The sequence below is a fragment of the Elaeis guineensis genome, chromosome 8 (assembly GCF_000442705.2).
Source record: "Elaeis guineensis isolate ETL-2024a chromosome 8, EG11, whole genome shotgun sequence".
NCBI lineage: Eukaryota > Viridiplantae > Streptophyta > Magnoliopsida > Arecales > Arecaceae > Elaeis > Elaeis guineensis.
This window is the reverse complement of record NC_026000.2, coordinates 3481835-3498028: the sequence shown is the minus strand read 5'-3', so window position 1 is coordinate 3498028 and position 16194 is coordinate 3481835. Positions and strand designations below refer to the sequence as shown.

General features: G+C 39.8%; 2 protein-coding genes across 5 annotated transcripts in view; one reads left to right on the top strand and one right to left on the bottom strand.

The window, feature by feature from the left end:
• LOC105050744 (uncharacterized) overlaps positions 1–43 on the top strand; it is a 6740-nt gene extending 6697 nt beyond the window's left edge. For 2 of the 4 annotated variants that reach the window (XM_010930877.4, XM_073262311.1), the window contains one exon: positions 1–43. This exon is cut by the window's left edge and continues 344 nt beyond it. The gene's annotated coding sequence lies outside the window, so the exon portion shown is untranslated. The other 2 variants (XM_010930875.4, XM_010930876.4) reach the window with 2 other exon arrangements.
• Positions 44–11706: 11663 nt separating this feature from the next.
• LOC105050931 (uncharacterized) lies at positions 11707–15702 on the bottom strand. Its single transcript, XM_073262317.1, has 2 exons — positions 12783–15702; positions 11707–12324 (listed from the first exon to the last, which is right to left on the bottom strand). The coding sequence occupies exons 1-2, from the start codon at positions 15577–15579 to the stop codon at positions 11885–11887; spliced, it is 3237 nt and encodes a 1078-aa protein (XP_073118418.1). The 5' UTR covers positions 15580–15702; the 3' UTR covers positions 11707–11884.
• Positions 15703–16194: the final 492 nt, after the last annotated feature.

Here is a 16194-nt window from a genome sequence, read left to right as displayed (position 1 = left end):
TAAAGTTATTATTATTTTTTTCAAGATTAATATCTAATCTTCAAGAATTAAACTAACTTAATTTGTGATGGCCTGTAAAGCTTTTATCTCTTACAAGATGTTTTCTGTTGGGGAAGTTTGGATCTTGGGGATGATAAGCCTCGTGTGCAAAAGGATGCATGTGCATTTCAGGGATTTTATTTTGAAAATGCCAAAGCTCTCGGGGATTTCATTCTGTATAAGATTTTCTTGAATACTAAGTAGCTCGAGGTTTCAGTCAAAAAAAAAAAAATGTTGCTCGAGGTTAGAGAAAGATCCAAGCTCGATGCATACAATGTATGAAACCTTCAAGTGAATTCTCAGACAATTCAAGTACTCAAAGGTAGGAAAGACTGAAGAAAAAAAATGTGGGATCGTTGCAAACAGATATTTCTGCACGAGTCTAGAGTTCAATCTATTTCAGGACACAGACTGCACGCAATGCCATTCCACTCACAAACGTTGGTCTTGTCACCATCAGATGCAAGCTTCTACCCAGACTCTCTATGACACGTTTTAATCTTTTCAGAATCCTGTTCGATATTGGATGTGTGCAAACAGATTTTACCTTTATTAATTTCCTAGAAAAGTAAGATAATAATGGCATCTAGAACTTCTGAACTCTTTGTTTATAATGTTATAGCTAGCATTAGTTCGATTGTTTCCCCTTAACGCTTCGGATACCAGTATTGATGGAAGGAAATTTAATAGCTGGACTTAAATGCAATTGTTTTTTCATCATTTGTACTTATATACTTTTCGGAAGTTTACTGTCCATGGATGGGACAGGGATAAGAAATCTTAAACATTCAAAATGAACTCTCACCAACGGTTCGTAGGAAGTGTCCAAACCAGTTAACTTGGTGGTTGAAGTGTTAACCCCTTGTTTAGAAACAATAATTGTACAATACCCAGCATGAATCTGAAAAGGTTTTACTAAAGCCTTGAAGCTATGCAGGGCAAACATGTTCTAAAACAGGTAAGGCATTCCATTGGCTCCTTCATGCAACTCCTTCCCCCATTTTTTGGCGAAACGATCCTTCATGTAACTCATTTCTAATGCTTGGCTGTGAATCACCCTTTGAGCTGGTAATGATAGAAGTTCCATCAGAACTTCAAATCATATGATCACCGAATTGAAAGCTGTTCTTAGAAATAAACTTTTTGCATTGCAACTAGGAAATACTGCAGGACTTGTAGTAACGGTCAGATATACATCTTGACATGTTACTCGAACAGCATCTTTCTTAAGAGGAGCGTGTTCAAGGACTACTTTCAATTTCAACATCTCTTAGAGGGTTGACCATCTGGCTCAAGTGATTGCAACTAAGTGGCAACCTAAATTATGTCTGTGTCACCCTTGAGTTGCATCCACCCACCTGCATGCATCTTTGCACCATGCTTACCTGCAATTATTGGTTTGTTGGATGCCAATAGGGTAGCATTTTGGTGCATCACGGGTACAATGACCCACCAAATGAACACCCACTTAGTACACAATCATTTTTGCTCGTGCTGGCCAGAGCAAAGCTTGTGGGGTTACACATTAGCGCCCGGGACATCAACACAACTTTATTATAATCTCCCACCTCCAGAGAATAAATAGGAAAATTAAGATGGACCTCTGTGTGGCTATCCTTGTTTCTCCTCCCACTAGTGCATTTATAGCACTCTTTTGTTCATGATCCCTCCAGACCTTTATTGGTTAGGTAAAACTAGTGACCCATCTATTTCTTTTTTTTTTTTGCCTTTTAGAACAATCTCAATGGTCAATGAGCTCAGTGGGATAAGGCAAATATGTGGTTGTTTATGTATTAAAAATTAAAATGGTGTGAATCTGCCCCTCCTATCTTATCAATGACAAAATTTGCACCCAAATCAACTCTCATGGGGAGTGGGAGGCATTTTCCAGTCATTGAGAGCTTATTTTAGTGTCAAGATTTGCCAAGCATGAGCCATGCTTATTGCTGGTGGGTAATAAGTGACCCCTTCATTCTCTAAAATAGAGTTTTAGTTCAAATCTTCAAACACTAATGAGTGACCCATCTCTTTATTCGTTTGCTGGTTAAATTCAGAGGTCAATCATAAGCTTGATGGGATAAGGTTTGAGCCACCTTATTAATGGTATCGCAGCCACAATTTAATCAGACTTAAATGTCCATCATGAAGAAATTTGCACTTCAATCATCTCTCATTGGAGAGGCAGGTATCTATAGTTATTACAAACTTTTCGTGATGAAGTGTCAAAAAGTGAATAAGCCTGAATGATGTGTATCGCTTGGTAAGTGCTGTTAGGTTTCTAGTGTATTTGATCTTAAAGAACAACAAGATATAGCGTCAAGGCAGGTCAGTTTTTTATTTTTTATTTGTTCTTCTTTTTTTCAAGTAGTGCCCTCGTCTAACTGCATCAAAGAAACAAGTGCAACCATTAGCAAGATTATTATAAAAGAAAATAATAATAGTGGATTACAAACCCTAATAATGATAGAATAACTTTAGAAAGAAAGAGACACCTAAAAAATGCATATTAGTAATTAAAATTTCCAATTAATTTAACAAAAGCAATTATAGAAATTATCATGCCAGATTTCTCTAACATTCTGAATATATTAATCGATGTGTATGACTTACCTCGGTACTTTTAATTTCTTGGCACCTTAGGTGGGCTTCCAAGTTGCTCCAACATGCATTCACCTGGCTATATATTGGCTTCCAACCATTTGTTTGAGCAATTACACACAATTTGTTTCCATCTCATGGCAAAACTTTATCTACAATTATTTAATTTCTCTTTTTTTGAATAAATACAATTGTTTACTTTCATCTCTCACAGATCTACGCTACTTCTTATCAACTTTCTATGTTTAACTTCAGTATTTTCAACATTATATCTCAAGAAAAACCTCACTGTTTTTCAAAAGATCTTTTTGTAGAAATTAAGAGGGTGTTTGATTGGGAGAAATGGGAGTTTGAAATCGGAATTGGAATGGGTGACTCCCATTCTAACCATTTGGTTAGAAGGAATTTCATTCCGATTCCAATTCTAAAATGAAATAGGAATGGCTCAATCTATATAGAACTCAATCCTTACTTTCCTCTATAGATTCAAATTTACATTTCAATTTTGATTTCGATTCCGATTCCGATCACGAACCAAATATTTCGGAGGATTTGACCAATCCGATTCTGATTCTAAGCCATTCCGATTCTCATTCTTATTTTGATTTTGGTTATGAACTAAACAGCTCCTAAAATGAGTATGGCCAACCCTCTCAAAATTTTGAAACAAAGACACAGAACCTTATCCGATCGATTACCTTAAAGCTTTTTAAGTTTTTTGAGCCATTGCCACTGTAGTGGTCGAGTCTTCAACACTTTTGCTTAAATCGATTGGATTGACTTATGGTAGAAGATAATGAACCATCGTAGACATACATTCATTACATGCCTGCCGGCAAATTTAGCTTTCAAAATAGTAATTGGGCTGTGCATGTGTTACCTATCAAGTTTCAAACTTTTGATTTACTTAAAAGAAAAAAAAATCAAACTTTTGACTCAACACCCCACTTTCATCCTTTTAACCCTAACCGCACCGCTCTACACCGCACCACACCACAAATCAATAATAATAATAACAATAATTAAAAAAAAGTTACTTTCATTGGCGGTAGACTTTTTTTTTTTTTTGGATCAACCTATTTGATTTAGTCTATTTTAGAGTGGCAATTTAATCATGAGGTCAAAATATAGTATTGAGCATGATATTAATAGATAGCGGTTATCATATTTTAATTATATGTTATTAATATTTAATATGCCTTTTAGTATTTCTTTGCTTATTAATTATGATTTATATAAATTTATCTTCTACAAAGTTGCAAACATTAATGCATCAGGATATGTAATTAAGATCATCTTGGGTCTATATAGTAGGGAAAGAAAGCTAACAACTAAATTGAAATGAAATTTGTTTTTTTTTTTTTCCAAAGTTTAATGATGAATTGCACATGTTCTTTTTCTTTTCCCGCTTCTCCTTTATCATTTGGAGGATTACCTTTCTTTGCTCCCAAAAAATAAAAAATATACTATATCATTCAAATGGAGTCGTATCTCCTCTAAAAGGAGATAGTTGGATTACATGTAGGAGTTAGATTGATGTGGAGCAAAATTTTTTGAGGGTCCAGAATTGAGTACAACATAAAGTAAATTATTCATGGCCAGAATATATGCCAGTAAATATAGTTGATATGGGATAGCAATTCATCTCGGTCATGCCCGATGTTATCCAAATCTTGGCTAGATGCCGAACTAGTTGGCTCAGGCCATGTTGAACCAAGACAAAAGGCTGAGATTTGCGATGGCAGTTGTGCATCGAATAGTTGCCTAATCAGTCTTGCATTCCAAATATGTTTCAGATCAAATGGATAACAGCTCATCTCGATTAGATAAAACAGAAACAGCGTAATCCTCCGTACCACTCCCGTCCTTGCTTCGAAAACTAGTCAGACACCTCACCTATAAATAGGGGGGCATAGGAGACTTTCAGGTAAGCTCCCAAGCTCCACTCTCTTCCTCATTTTCAATATTTTCTAATGACTGACTTAAATATGGGAGGGTTCCCACTGAAAACAACTCCGATAAAGAACTTGCTTTGCAGGTTCTCTTCGAGTATGGAATCAAGCTTCAGCTATCACAGATCTGTCCATTCCGACAGCTTAGCCGCCAGCAGCAACAATAGTCACCTTGGTTGAGACAGTATAATCCTGCCACTTCTAGCAAGGGACAGTGTGTGCGATTCTAAAGAACATGGGTCCTTGTTTGACTCCATATACTAAAAATCTACTGCTTGCCTTAGGTTCAAGAAGTAAGTGACGGAGAGGGCGAGACGGCAAGGCAAAGAGGGCCGCACAATGACTCATCCTTCTCATGTCATGAAGTCATTTGGAAACAGCATTGGCCGCTTGGATGATGGACTATGGCATGGCATGAATCCATGGTAAACTAGTCACTCAGTTGGGGTCGACGCATGCTCCTAATTGTCTGTCTTCCTAGCTACATTCTCTGATATTTTTATTTTTTTTGTCAAATTTTAATTTATGCACACTATTGAGTCAATAATTTTTTTTTTTTTTGATATAGAGTCAATGAATTTTTCAATATAGTAACATTCCACAAAAAATTATATTATTTTTATTATTGTTGACAAATAGAAGTATAAACAGAAGAAGAATAGAAAAGAGGGTGAAGACGAAGATTTCAGAGGAAGAAGGATTACTTCTCTAGGACCAAAAGGGCCCTTTTTATTAATTTTCATGGGCTCAATTTAGGAATTATACAAATATATTTCTCTCTAATTAGACGATTGCATTCCTAATCAGAGGGATTCAATTTAGGAATTATACAAATATATTTTTCTCTAATTAGACGATTGTATTCCTAATCAGAGGGATTCAATTTAGGAATTATACAAACATATTTTTCTCTAATTAGACGATTGCATTCCTAATCAGAGGAATTTACAGCTCATTTCAACACTCCCCCTCAAGATGGGTTATAGATATCATAAAGACCTATCTTGTCACGAATAAATGAAAAAGAAGACACACTAAGATCTTTGGTCAAAATGTCTGCTAGTTGATTAGCAGATCGCACATAAGGCATACAAATGATTCTGGCATCAAGCTTTTCCTTGATAAAATATCGATCGATCTCGATGTGCTTTGTACGATCATGCTGTACTGGATTATTAGCAATATTGATTGCTGTCTTGTTGTCACAATATAGCATAAGAGGTGATGATTGATAAAGATCTATTTCCAATAACAAGATCCGTAACCATAGAATTTCACATACGCCATGTGCCATAGCTCGAAACTCTACTTCAGCAGTAGATCGAGCAACTACATTCTGTTTCTTGCTTCGCCAAGTGACTAGATTACCTCCGACAAAAGTACAGTAACCTGAGATAGAGCGACGATCATCAAGTGATCCAGCCCAAACAGCATCAGTATAACACTCTACCCGTAGGTTGCCATGACAAGAATAAAGCAAACCTCGACCAGGACAACTTTTGAGATAACGAAGTATCCGTGTTACAGCATCCATATGAACTGAACGTGGATCATGCATAAACTGACTTACCACACTAACGGCAAATGCAATATCAGGCCGTGTATGAGATAGATAAATCAAACGCCCTACCAATCATTGATAACGTTCTCGATCAATAGGGACACCGGTATCGGCTACTAGTCGATGATTTTGCTCAATAGGAGTGGCAATAGGTCGACATCCCAACATACCAGTTTCTCTAAGAAGATCTAGAATATATTTTCTTTGGGAGAGAAATTTTTTTTTTGAAGAACGAGCAACTTCTATCCTAAGAAAATATCGAAGATGTCCAAGATCCTTTACTTCAAATGCCTGTGCCAGCTGGGCCTTCAAATGAGCTATCTCCTCAGAGTCATCTCCTGTGATTACACTATCATCAACATAGACAATTAAAATAGCAATCTTACCCTTATTGTGTCGAAAGAAGAGTGTGTGATCTGCATTGCTCTGTTTATACCTCATCTGAATGATTGCTTGCCGGAAGCAATCGAACCAAGCACGAGGTGACTGCTTCAAACCATAAAGAGATCGTCGTAACTGGCATACTTTGCCCACTGTTTGAGCAGTAGCAAATCCTGGAGGAACATCCATATATACTTCCTCCTGAACTTCTCCATGAAGAAAAGCATTCTTTACATCGAGCTGGAACAGATCCCATCCGAAATTAGCAGCACATGATATAAGGGTTCTAACAGAGTTCATTTTTGCAACAGGTGCAAAAATTTCATCATAGTCGATGCCATAAGTCTGAGTATATCCTTTTGCTACCAAGCGAGCTTTGTACCGTTCAACAGTACCCTCAGGTGTCTGTTTAACTATAAAAATCCATTTGCATCCCACAGTTTGTTTACCAGCTGGCAAAGGTACAAGTTTCCATGTATTATTTTTTTCTAGTGCTTGCATTTCTTCAAGCATGGCGGCTTTCCACTTGAGATTTTCCTTAGCAACCTTCCAGTTCTCGGGTATGGAGACAGAGGACAAAGAAGCTATAAAACTCTGATAAGATGGAGAGAGAGACTCATAGGATACAAAGTTAGTGATGTCATGTTTGTACCCTACTCCATCCTTAAGTCGAGTAGGAATACCAGCATGACGAGTAGGCTTCCGTAAAGCAATAGGAACATTTAGATCATCATTATCTAATGTAAAATGGATGGGAGGTACAGGAGAATTACCATTGGTCGTAGAAGATGAAACCGTTGGGACAGGAGAGGAAGACTTGGAGACTGGAGAATGCGTAATAGACTCTGAGAGAGGAGATGAATCAGATAAAACAGGCTGTGGGAGAGTCTCAGATGCAGTTTCAGATGCTTCTCCTTGAGTGTCAGATGCTTCTCCTTGAGTGTCAGATGCACCATTTGTATCAACATCCATAGTAACATCCACAGTAATAGGACTCCCTCCAGAGGACTCCCCCTCTCGACCAGTTCCAGAGATAACGGGAGAGGAAAAGGACACAGAAGATATATAGAATGGCTCAGACTCCCGAAATATTACATCAATGCTGATAAACATCTTCCGCTCAGTCGGACACCAACATTTGTATCCTTTTTGAGTAGATGAATATCCTACAAAAATGCACTTGAGGGCACGAGCATCAAGCTTGCCAACCGAAGGTCGATGATCCCGAATAAAACAAACACAACCAAATACCTTGGGGGAAATTATAAAAGAATTAGTTCCTTGCAGGCATTCAAGAGGAGTCTTATAGTCCAAAGTTTGAAGTGGCATTCGGTTAATCAGATATGCTGCAGTTAACACTGCTTCTCCCCATAAGAACTTAGGAACATTCATAGAAAACATCAAACATCTTGTCACTTCAAGAAGGTGTCTATTCTTTTTTTCAGCAACTCCATTTTGAGCTGGTGTGTCAACACACGTCGTTTGATGTATAATTCCATTATTATGTATATACTCCTCAAATTCTTTATTAAGATATTCTGTTCCATTGTCAGAGCAAAAAATCTTAAGAGTTGCTCCATATTGAGTACCAATTATTTTATGAAAATCTCTAAATTACTGAAACACTTCATTCTTATTTTTCAATAGATAAACCCAAGTGCAACGGCTAAAACAATCAATAAAAGTGATGAACCACCGATGATCAGAAATAGCGGTGGTCCCACAGGATCCCCATACATCAGAATGAACTACCTCAAACATTGCTTTACTACGTCGGCCTGAGTTTGGATAAGTACTTCTAGTGTGTTTAGCTAGTTCACAGGCATCACATACAAGCTTCTCTTTATATGTTTCAAAAATAGTTGGAAATATACGAGCTAAGAGAGTAAATGAAAGATGACCAAGCCTGCGGTGTTGGAGCAACAGATCTTCCTTTTGTGAAGATGAAACAGTCAAACTGGTTTCTGAGTAGCCTCCAGACACTCCTCCCTCCAAATAGCAGAGCCCATTACGCATTATGCCAGTCCCAAGTTTCCTCCCTGTCTTTGGTTCCTGAAAGACAAAATATGTTTTGAAAAAAGTTACGGCACAATCAAGATCATTTGTAATAGCACTAATGGATAGGAGATTTATAAAAAATCTTGAGACATGTAGAACAGATGATAAGGATAATTCGGAAGTGCATTTGATAGATCTTTTTCTAGAAATAGGGGTAAAGGAGCCATCAGCAAGACGAACTTTATCACGACCAGAACAGGAAATATAAGACACAAAATCTCTAAAGGATCCAGTCATATGATTGGATGCTCCAGAATCAACAACCCATGAAGAAAAATTACTACAGTTAAGAGCATGAATTTGATCACTGATACCTATTTGGACAAAATTACCCTGAGAACTGACTGGTTGATTTGAAGAATCTTCTGTGGAAGTATTGCTTTCAGAAATATTTACATCAGATCTGAATTTTTTCAAAAGTTGTATTTCTTCAACTGATAAATCTTCCATAGAAGAAAAATGAGCCCGATTATACTGACCTCGGCCTCTACCAAAACGACCACCTCCACGACCACGGCCTCTATTTGGACGACCATGTAGCTCATAGCAGTAAGCTTTGATGTGGCCCGACTTATGACAGTGGTCACATATTTTAACCCCACGAGGTCGAGGCTGAGTTTCTTAAGCAGAATTAGGAGACGAGCTTCCAAGAGTATTAGGCTGTACCACAAGTGCAGATCGTATAGTTGTGTTCGTAGAAGAAGACATAGTGGTTAATCGAGTTTCTTCACTAAGAACCAAAGAAATAGTTTCATCAAGAGTTGGCCACTCCTGTGTACTAAGAATAGAAGAGCATCGATACTCAAACTCTGGATTTAGTCCATCCAAAAAATCCACAAGTCGCTGTCGCTCTATCCATTTGCGAAACACATCAACATCACCAGGATGATTAGGGGTAAAGGGACTATAAAAATCAAAATCATTCTACAACTTTTTTAATTCTCCAACATACTCTGTTACAGATCGAAAACCCTGATTAAGTCCTCGAAGCTCTCGCTGGATCTTATGGGCATGCATATTATTGCCTTTATAAGAATAAGTTGTGGCTACAGCCTGCCATAACTCATAAGCATTCGTTAGTGTCTCAACCGTATGAGCAACACTTGGTACCATAGAGGCAAGAAGCCATGCTACCACCCGAGAGTTATTAGAATTCCACTGTCTAACAGCTATCCCATCTCCTTCTGGCCTTTTTGCAGTACCACTTATAAACCCCTCAAGATTGTGAGAATCCAAAATTAGACGAACATGTCGCGTCCAACTTAAGTAGGTACCCGGCCCATCCAATTTGACCGGGTTAGTTTCTAGGGTGATCTTTGAAAACTCACTACCCGAGATATGACATTCCATCATCCTAACCATTAACTTTTCTAAATCCTCTATGGTTAAAGGAGTTTTATCATCCATAACAAAAAACTTAAATGATCAAGTAAACAAGAACAATCTTGAGGGAGGAAATTGAAGTTTTCTCACCAACGATCTGAGATAAACTCAGATGACGAAAAAATATCGAATCTCTGCTTTCATGAAAGGTGCCTTGATAATATTCAGAAACTCCAAAACAGGATGCTCCATTGTTGCTCTAGAAAAAATAGCATCTAATAAGAGATGAGAACCGTTTTCAACCCCGTGGTTCTCGGGTGGAAACGGTGGTGGCATCGATGGCAGCGACGGTAGCAGCGACGGCAGTGGCGGTAGCAGCGTCAGCGGTGGCGATTGCAGCGGCGATGGCAGAAGCAGCGACAGCAGTGGCGACGATGGCAGCGGCAGCGGCGGCGGCGATCATAGTGGAGAAGGCTCAGGCAGCGGCGGCGGCGATGATGGCCGCGACAGCGGAGGCAGCGATCATAGCAGAGGCGGTGAACATAGATGAAGATGACGGTTCCGGGGAAGAGGCGCCGATGATTTGAAGGGATGCGAGAGAGAGAGAGAGTGAGATATTTAACAAAAACGGAGAGTGGCTTTCAAGGTTTGCAGGGATCCACAGAGAGAGCAGCGGCGATGGTTTGAAGGAGGAACAGATCCCACTCTGTTTGAGAGGAGAGATTTGAGTTGTGGACGATCGGCGGTTGAAGAGGTTTAGGGATTGAGATGAGGCGGAACAGAGCACTCTGTTCCCTAAATATGCTCTGATACCATGTTGACAAACAGAAGTGTAAACAGAAGAAGAATAGAAAAGAGGGTGAAGACGAAGATTTCAGAGGAAGAAGGATTACTTCTCTAGGACCAAAAGGGCCCTTTTTATTAATTTTCATGGGCTCAATTTAGGAATTATACAAATATATTTCTCTCTAATTAGACGATTGCATTCCTAATCGGAGGGATTCAATTTAAGAATTATACAAATATATTTTCCTCTAATTAGACGATTGCATTCCTAATCAGAGGGATTCAATTTAGGAATTATACAAATATATTTTTCTCTAATTAGACGATTGCATTCCTAATCAGAGGGATCTACAGCTCATTTCAACAATTATTTTTGAGGTTTTGTTATTATGGTTTGTTGAGAAAACTATCTAGTCCGGATGGGAGGATCATCTGACCCTTTCCAGCCAGATAGAATGCAAAGACTAGGCTTTGTACCATTTATTTCGCGTATTATTCACAGCTTCTTCTGATAATCCTAATCCTTTGCTATAGGACGTTAAACTTCTGATTCCATGCTTCCTTCGAAGTTCACCATGTTTTTAGGGAATCAACTTCAGTAACAGACTACTTGGCTGGTCTGCATTCTATTGATTTTGTCACTGATTCACAGTTTCCTCCAGATATTCATTGTTTGTTAACTCTAGATGCCGCTTAAATAAAAATACTCGAGATGCTGCTGATTTTTTCTGTTCGCATTGCACTTAGTTCAATAATTGTTCTTCTTTTATATTTTACCAGAAAAACAAAAATATATATGAAATATAGATTAATGAAGTTATCGACACAGTATAGGAAATCGCATTGTGTGTTAAGAGTTTCAATTTAGTCGCTTCAAATTTTTAGAAAGCACGTCTAAATGAAAACTTTAGACTATAGCAAATTCGGTAAATAACATTCAAACACAATCCAACTTTTTAAAAGGGAAAAAAAAAAAAAAACTTTTGAACAAAGTTTACAGGACCAACGCACAGCTTTCAGCAAAGCACAACCACCTGCAGAAGGAATGAGATCTAACAACTGCCAGAAGAACCGCAACAAGATCGCCCAACACACCAAAGTAAAACAGCTGTATGACCCTCAACAAATTTTGAAAGCACCGTCTATAAGAAATCAGAATTATGTGATCTATATTTTTTAGGACCTATTAATCAAAGTTGGATATGCTTGCGCCTGGATCCTCCCCAATGGTGGAGGACGACATTCCCAAAGAGGAGGTAAAACTGGCGGTCGTGTCGCCCGAAAGATATCTCTTCAAGCGACCCAAGTCAGCAGCAGCATCCAGCATCGTAGGCCTACTCGATGGGCTCTCCTGGGTGCAGAGTAGACCCAAATCTACCAACTCTCCAATTGCCACCTCCCACATTCTTTTCACTTCATACGTCTCGTTCTTCACAGCAGTCACCAAGGAGGCATCGATGACCGTCTCCATCCTCCCACTATAGTGGCTCTTCACCCAGTTGGGCAAGCTCAAACCACCTTTGAACATTTCGTGTGTGGGTCTCTTCCTGGCGACCATTTCAAGGACTACAACGCCGAAGCTGTAAACATCTCCCTTGGTTGATGCATCCGAGCCAAATCCGTACTCTGAAAACTCACATAGATTAGTAAATGGAAGAAACCATTCATGTGTATGGGGATTTATATATATCAGTGGTTTCTGCAAAGCTCAAAATTTATATGTTTTAAGCGGTCATGCTGTGGTACCACTATTTGTCAACTAGATTTGTCAGAGACCTTCCAGCAGTGAGGAAGATGAAATAGAAGGAAAAATTTTTTCAGTGGAATCCGAACTTCGGCCGGTCACAAATTAAATTATTTTCCTCAAACAGAAGACTTCCATTTAATTCACTCCAATTCATGCATAAAGCTCTGAAAGTTAAATATAAAAAAGAAGGGATCAAGGGATCTAGTCCATATCTAATTAAGTCTCAAACTTAATACTTCATGGCATGAATACAACTCAAAGAAAATACTTCATGGCATGAACATAATATATATATAGATATATATCAATCCAGCTGCTTTATCATGACAAAACGTACCTGGTGCAATGTATCCAATAGAACCCCTGAGAATATTTGCAGTCGAACTCCCCATGTAGTCAGCCCCAGTCGTGTTCCCCGCTCCAACATTCATCACCAGCCTTGAAATCCCAAAATCAGAGACCAAAGCAGTCATATCATCGTTAAGAAGCACATTGCTGGGCTTCAGATCACAGTGTATGACCTTCACAGGGGAGTGGTGATGCAAGTAGGCTATTCCTTCAGCTATATCACTGCAAATATTCACCCTCTGAATCAAGCTTAGTTCGGAAGATCCTGAATACAGAAAGCTCTCGAGGCTGCCGTTGGCCATGAAAGGAAGAACCAAAGCCTTGAAATCTGGTCGGCTACATGCTGTAATGATTCTTATGAGGTTCCGATGTCTAATTCTCTTCAGAACTTGGCATTCTCTGTTGAAGCTCTTCGTGGAATTGCCAGTTTGGAGGTGCAGTACTTTCACTGCAACAATGGTCCCATCTCTTAATACTCCTTTGTAGACCCGTCCATAGCTCCCAGAACCAATTAACCTATCCCGATCAAATTCTCCGGTTGCCTCGACGAGTTCTCGGTAGGTGATTCGTGGGAAACTTGATTTTAGCACCAGAGACGAGCTGCCAGAAGTGTCATTTCTACCTCTGAAAATCCTGCCTCTGGTCTTTCTAATTCCAATCACACAACATAATGCCAGTAACAATGCTAATAATGAAGCACTGACACAAATGGTGATCAAGAATTTACGCGAGTGCAGCCACCTTCGTCGTTTGAAACAAGCACGTCTGACGACTGAGCCACATAAATGTGGATTTCCAAGATAGGATAGATTGGCGAATAATGAGAAGATTCCACCAGCGGGTATTGGTCCATTGAAGTCATTGTATGAAAGATTCAAATGGGTGAGACGGGTGCATTTGTTAAGTCTCAATGGAATCTCCCCACCCATGTAATTGAAAGAAACATCAAGAGTCTCAAGGTTTTGGAGATCTCCAAATGATTTGGGAAGCTGTCCTTGAAGAGCATTGTGTGAGAGGTTGATGAGCTTCAGTTCAGCACATGCTGACAGCTGAGATATCACTTCACCAGAGAGGTTATTCGATGACAAATCAATCTCTTGCACTTGATCCATCTTGCTAAGCTCTATCGGCAAAGGACCTTGAAGCTGATTGTGTGAAAGGTTAAAGGAAATCTTCACAATGCCTGACACTTCCAGGGGTATTCCTCCAGTTAATCTATTGTATGACAGATCTAGTTTTAGTAAGCTAATGCACCTTCCAAGACTGGCAGGTATTTCTCCATAAAGCTGGTTCTTCTGAAGATGAATCTCACCGATAAGACTTAGATTTCCAAGGCTCATTGGGATTTCACCTGATAATTTGTTGTTGGATAAGTCCAGCAGACCAATTGAGCTAATGTTTCCAATCTCTGGAGGAATCGCGCCACTCAAGAAGTTATTGGACAAGATTAGTCGCTCTAACTTTGGAAGTTGGCCGATCAGAGTTGGAATAGTTCCACTGAGAAGGTTGCTCGACAGATTCAATAGCGTGACATTAAAAAGATAGCCAATGTCAGGAGGGATTGGTCCAAAGATCCTGTTATCACCCAACTGAATTTTGGATAAACTTTTGGCGACTCCACCTACAATTTGAGGCAATGGTCCACCAAGCGCTAGTCCTTCGATTTCAAGTTCCTGCAGGTTCGAGCAGTTGGAAATAGCTAAGAAGAATGGTCTCAAGTCGGTGTTGTTATGGTGGCTTGAAAAATTGTTATAAGACAAATGGAGAACTTCGAGGTTTGGCTTGTTCCAGGCGATGTCCGAAGGCAGTTCACCTGAAAGGAAGTTATATGCGACATCCAGTTGTCTGAGGACTGATGAATTTGAAAGCCATGATGGTAATTTTCCGGTCAAATTATTTGAGTAAAGATTGAGGGTCCACAGGCTTGGCAAATAAATTCGGGCCTCCGAAGGGATCTCGCCAGTGAGATCATTGGACGAGAAGTCAATGACACATAATTGAGTGCAGTTGCCAAAGATCAAGGCTGGGATCTGACCTGTTAGACAGTTGTTGAAGAGGCTGAGGAAGATAAGGTTACGAATGGTGGCGAGAGATTGTGGAATTGGGCCATCAAGAAGGTTTTCTGAAAGCTCCAGGCCCTCGAGTTGCTGGAGGTTGGAGAATTCGACCGGAATGTGCCCCGTGAGATGGTTGTTGGACAGGTCCAGCCATCCAAGTCCGGTGAGGTTGGCGAGAGAGAGTGGAATTGGGCCATGGAGAAGGTTTCCTGACAGGTTTACGATCACGAGGTGCCGTAGGTTGGAGAATTCATATGGAATGAGCCCTGTGAGAAGATTATGGGACAGGTCTAGCTCGCGAAGGCTGGTGAGGTTGGCAAGGATAGGGGAGAGGGGGCTGGAGAGAAGCATGCCGCCAAGTGGGAGACGCACGACATGGAGTCGCCATCTATCGCAACCAACACCTATGAAGTCACAAACATCGGCGGACTCGTTCCAATTTGCGAGTGCTGCTTGAGATTGAGAGGTTATGGTGTTCTTGAAGGACAGGAGGGTGGCCTTCTCTTGGAGAGTTGCTCGGTGTCGGCGATCTGGGAGTGGGTGATTGTGTCCCGAGACGATGTGTTGGAGGAGGAGGAGGAGGAGGAGAAAGATGGTGTGCTTCTTCAATCCCATGAAAGCTATCATCTTTCGTGGAGAAGTTACACTACTAGCTAGGCCTACATAGCACTTTGGCCGTGATATGTTCCTTCGCACGGTTTCTTCGTATTCTGGCATGAGTAATTCCATCGAGCAAAGGAATTTAGATACTAGTCTAAACTCAAGAGGAAGATGGATTCTTGTTTCTTTTCCTTGAGAGGGTGGTTTTGTGGGGAGGGTTATGGGAAGATAAAAACTAATTGGATTGGATGGAGGAGGGCAGGGAAATTTGAAAGGAAGGGAGAAGGATGGTAAAATAAGAGTGAGGGAGGAAGAATGATTCTGGAGGGAGATATTTTATCATCATTTCTTCAAAATGGGTATGATTATGCTATGTAAATTGTTCTGCTTTTATGGGAGTTTGTGAAGTGGGTGCTCAACTTAGTGCGGCCACGAAGGAAGAAATAACTGTTGAAAGGAATGGATGGAAGACACGGTTTCATGGAAAAGCCAAGCAGTGGCTTTTCTGGTTTGTGGGAAAAATGATGCAGTGGCAACAGCTTGTATTGGTTGGAAATATGCACCCTCCATTTTTTTTTAAAAAAAAAATTGGTACCCGCGTAAAGAATTCTTAGTCACACACACACACACACACACACACACACACACGAAAAAATGGCTAATATGGGTTGTCATATAAATAATTATTTTGCTCCCAAAAACAAGTCTTGTTCAAGACTGATCTGGGCAAGACAACCGCCAATT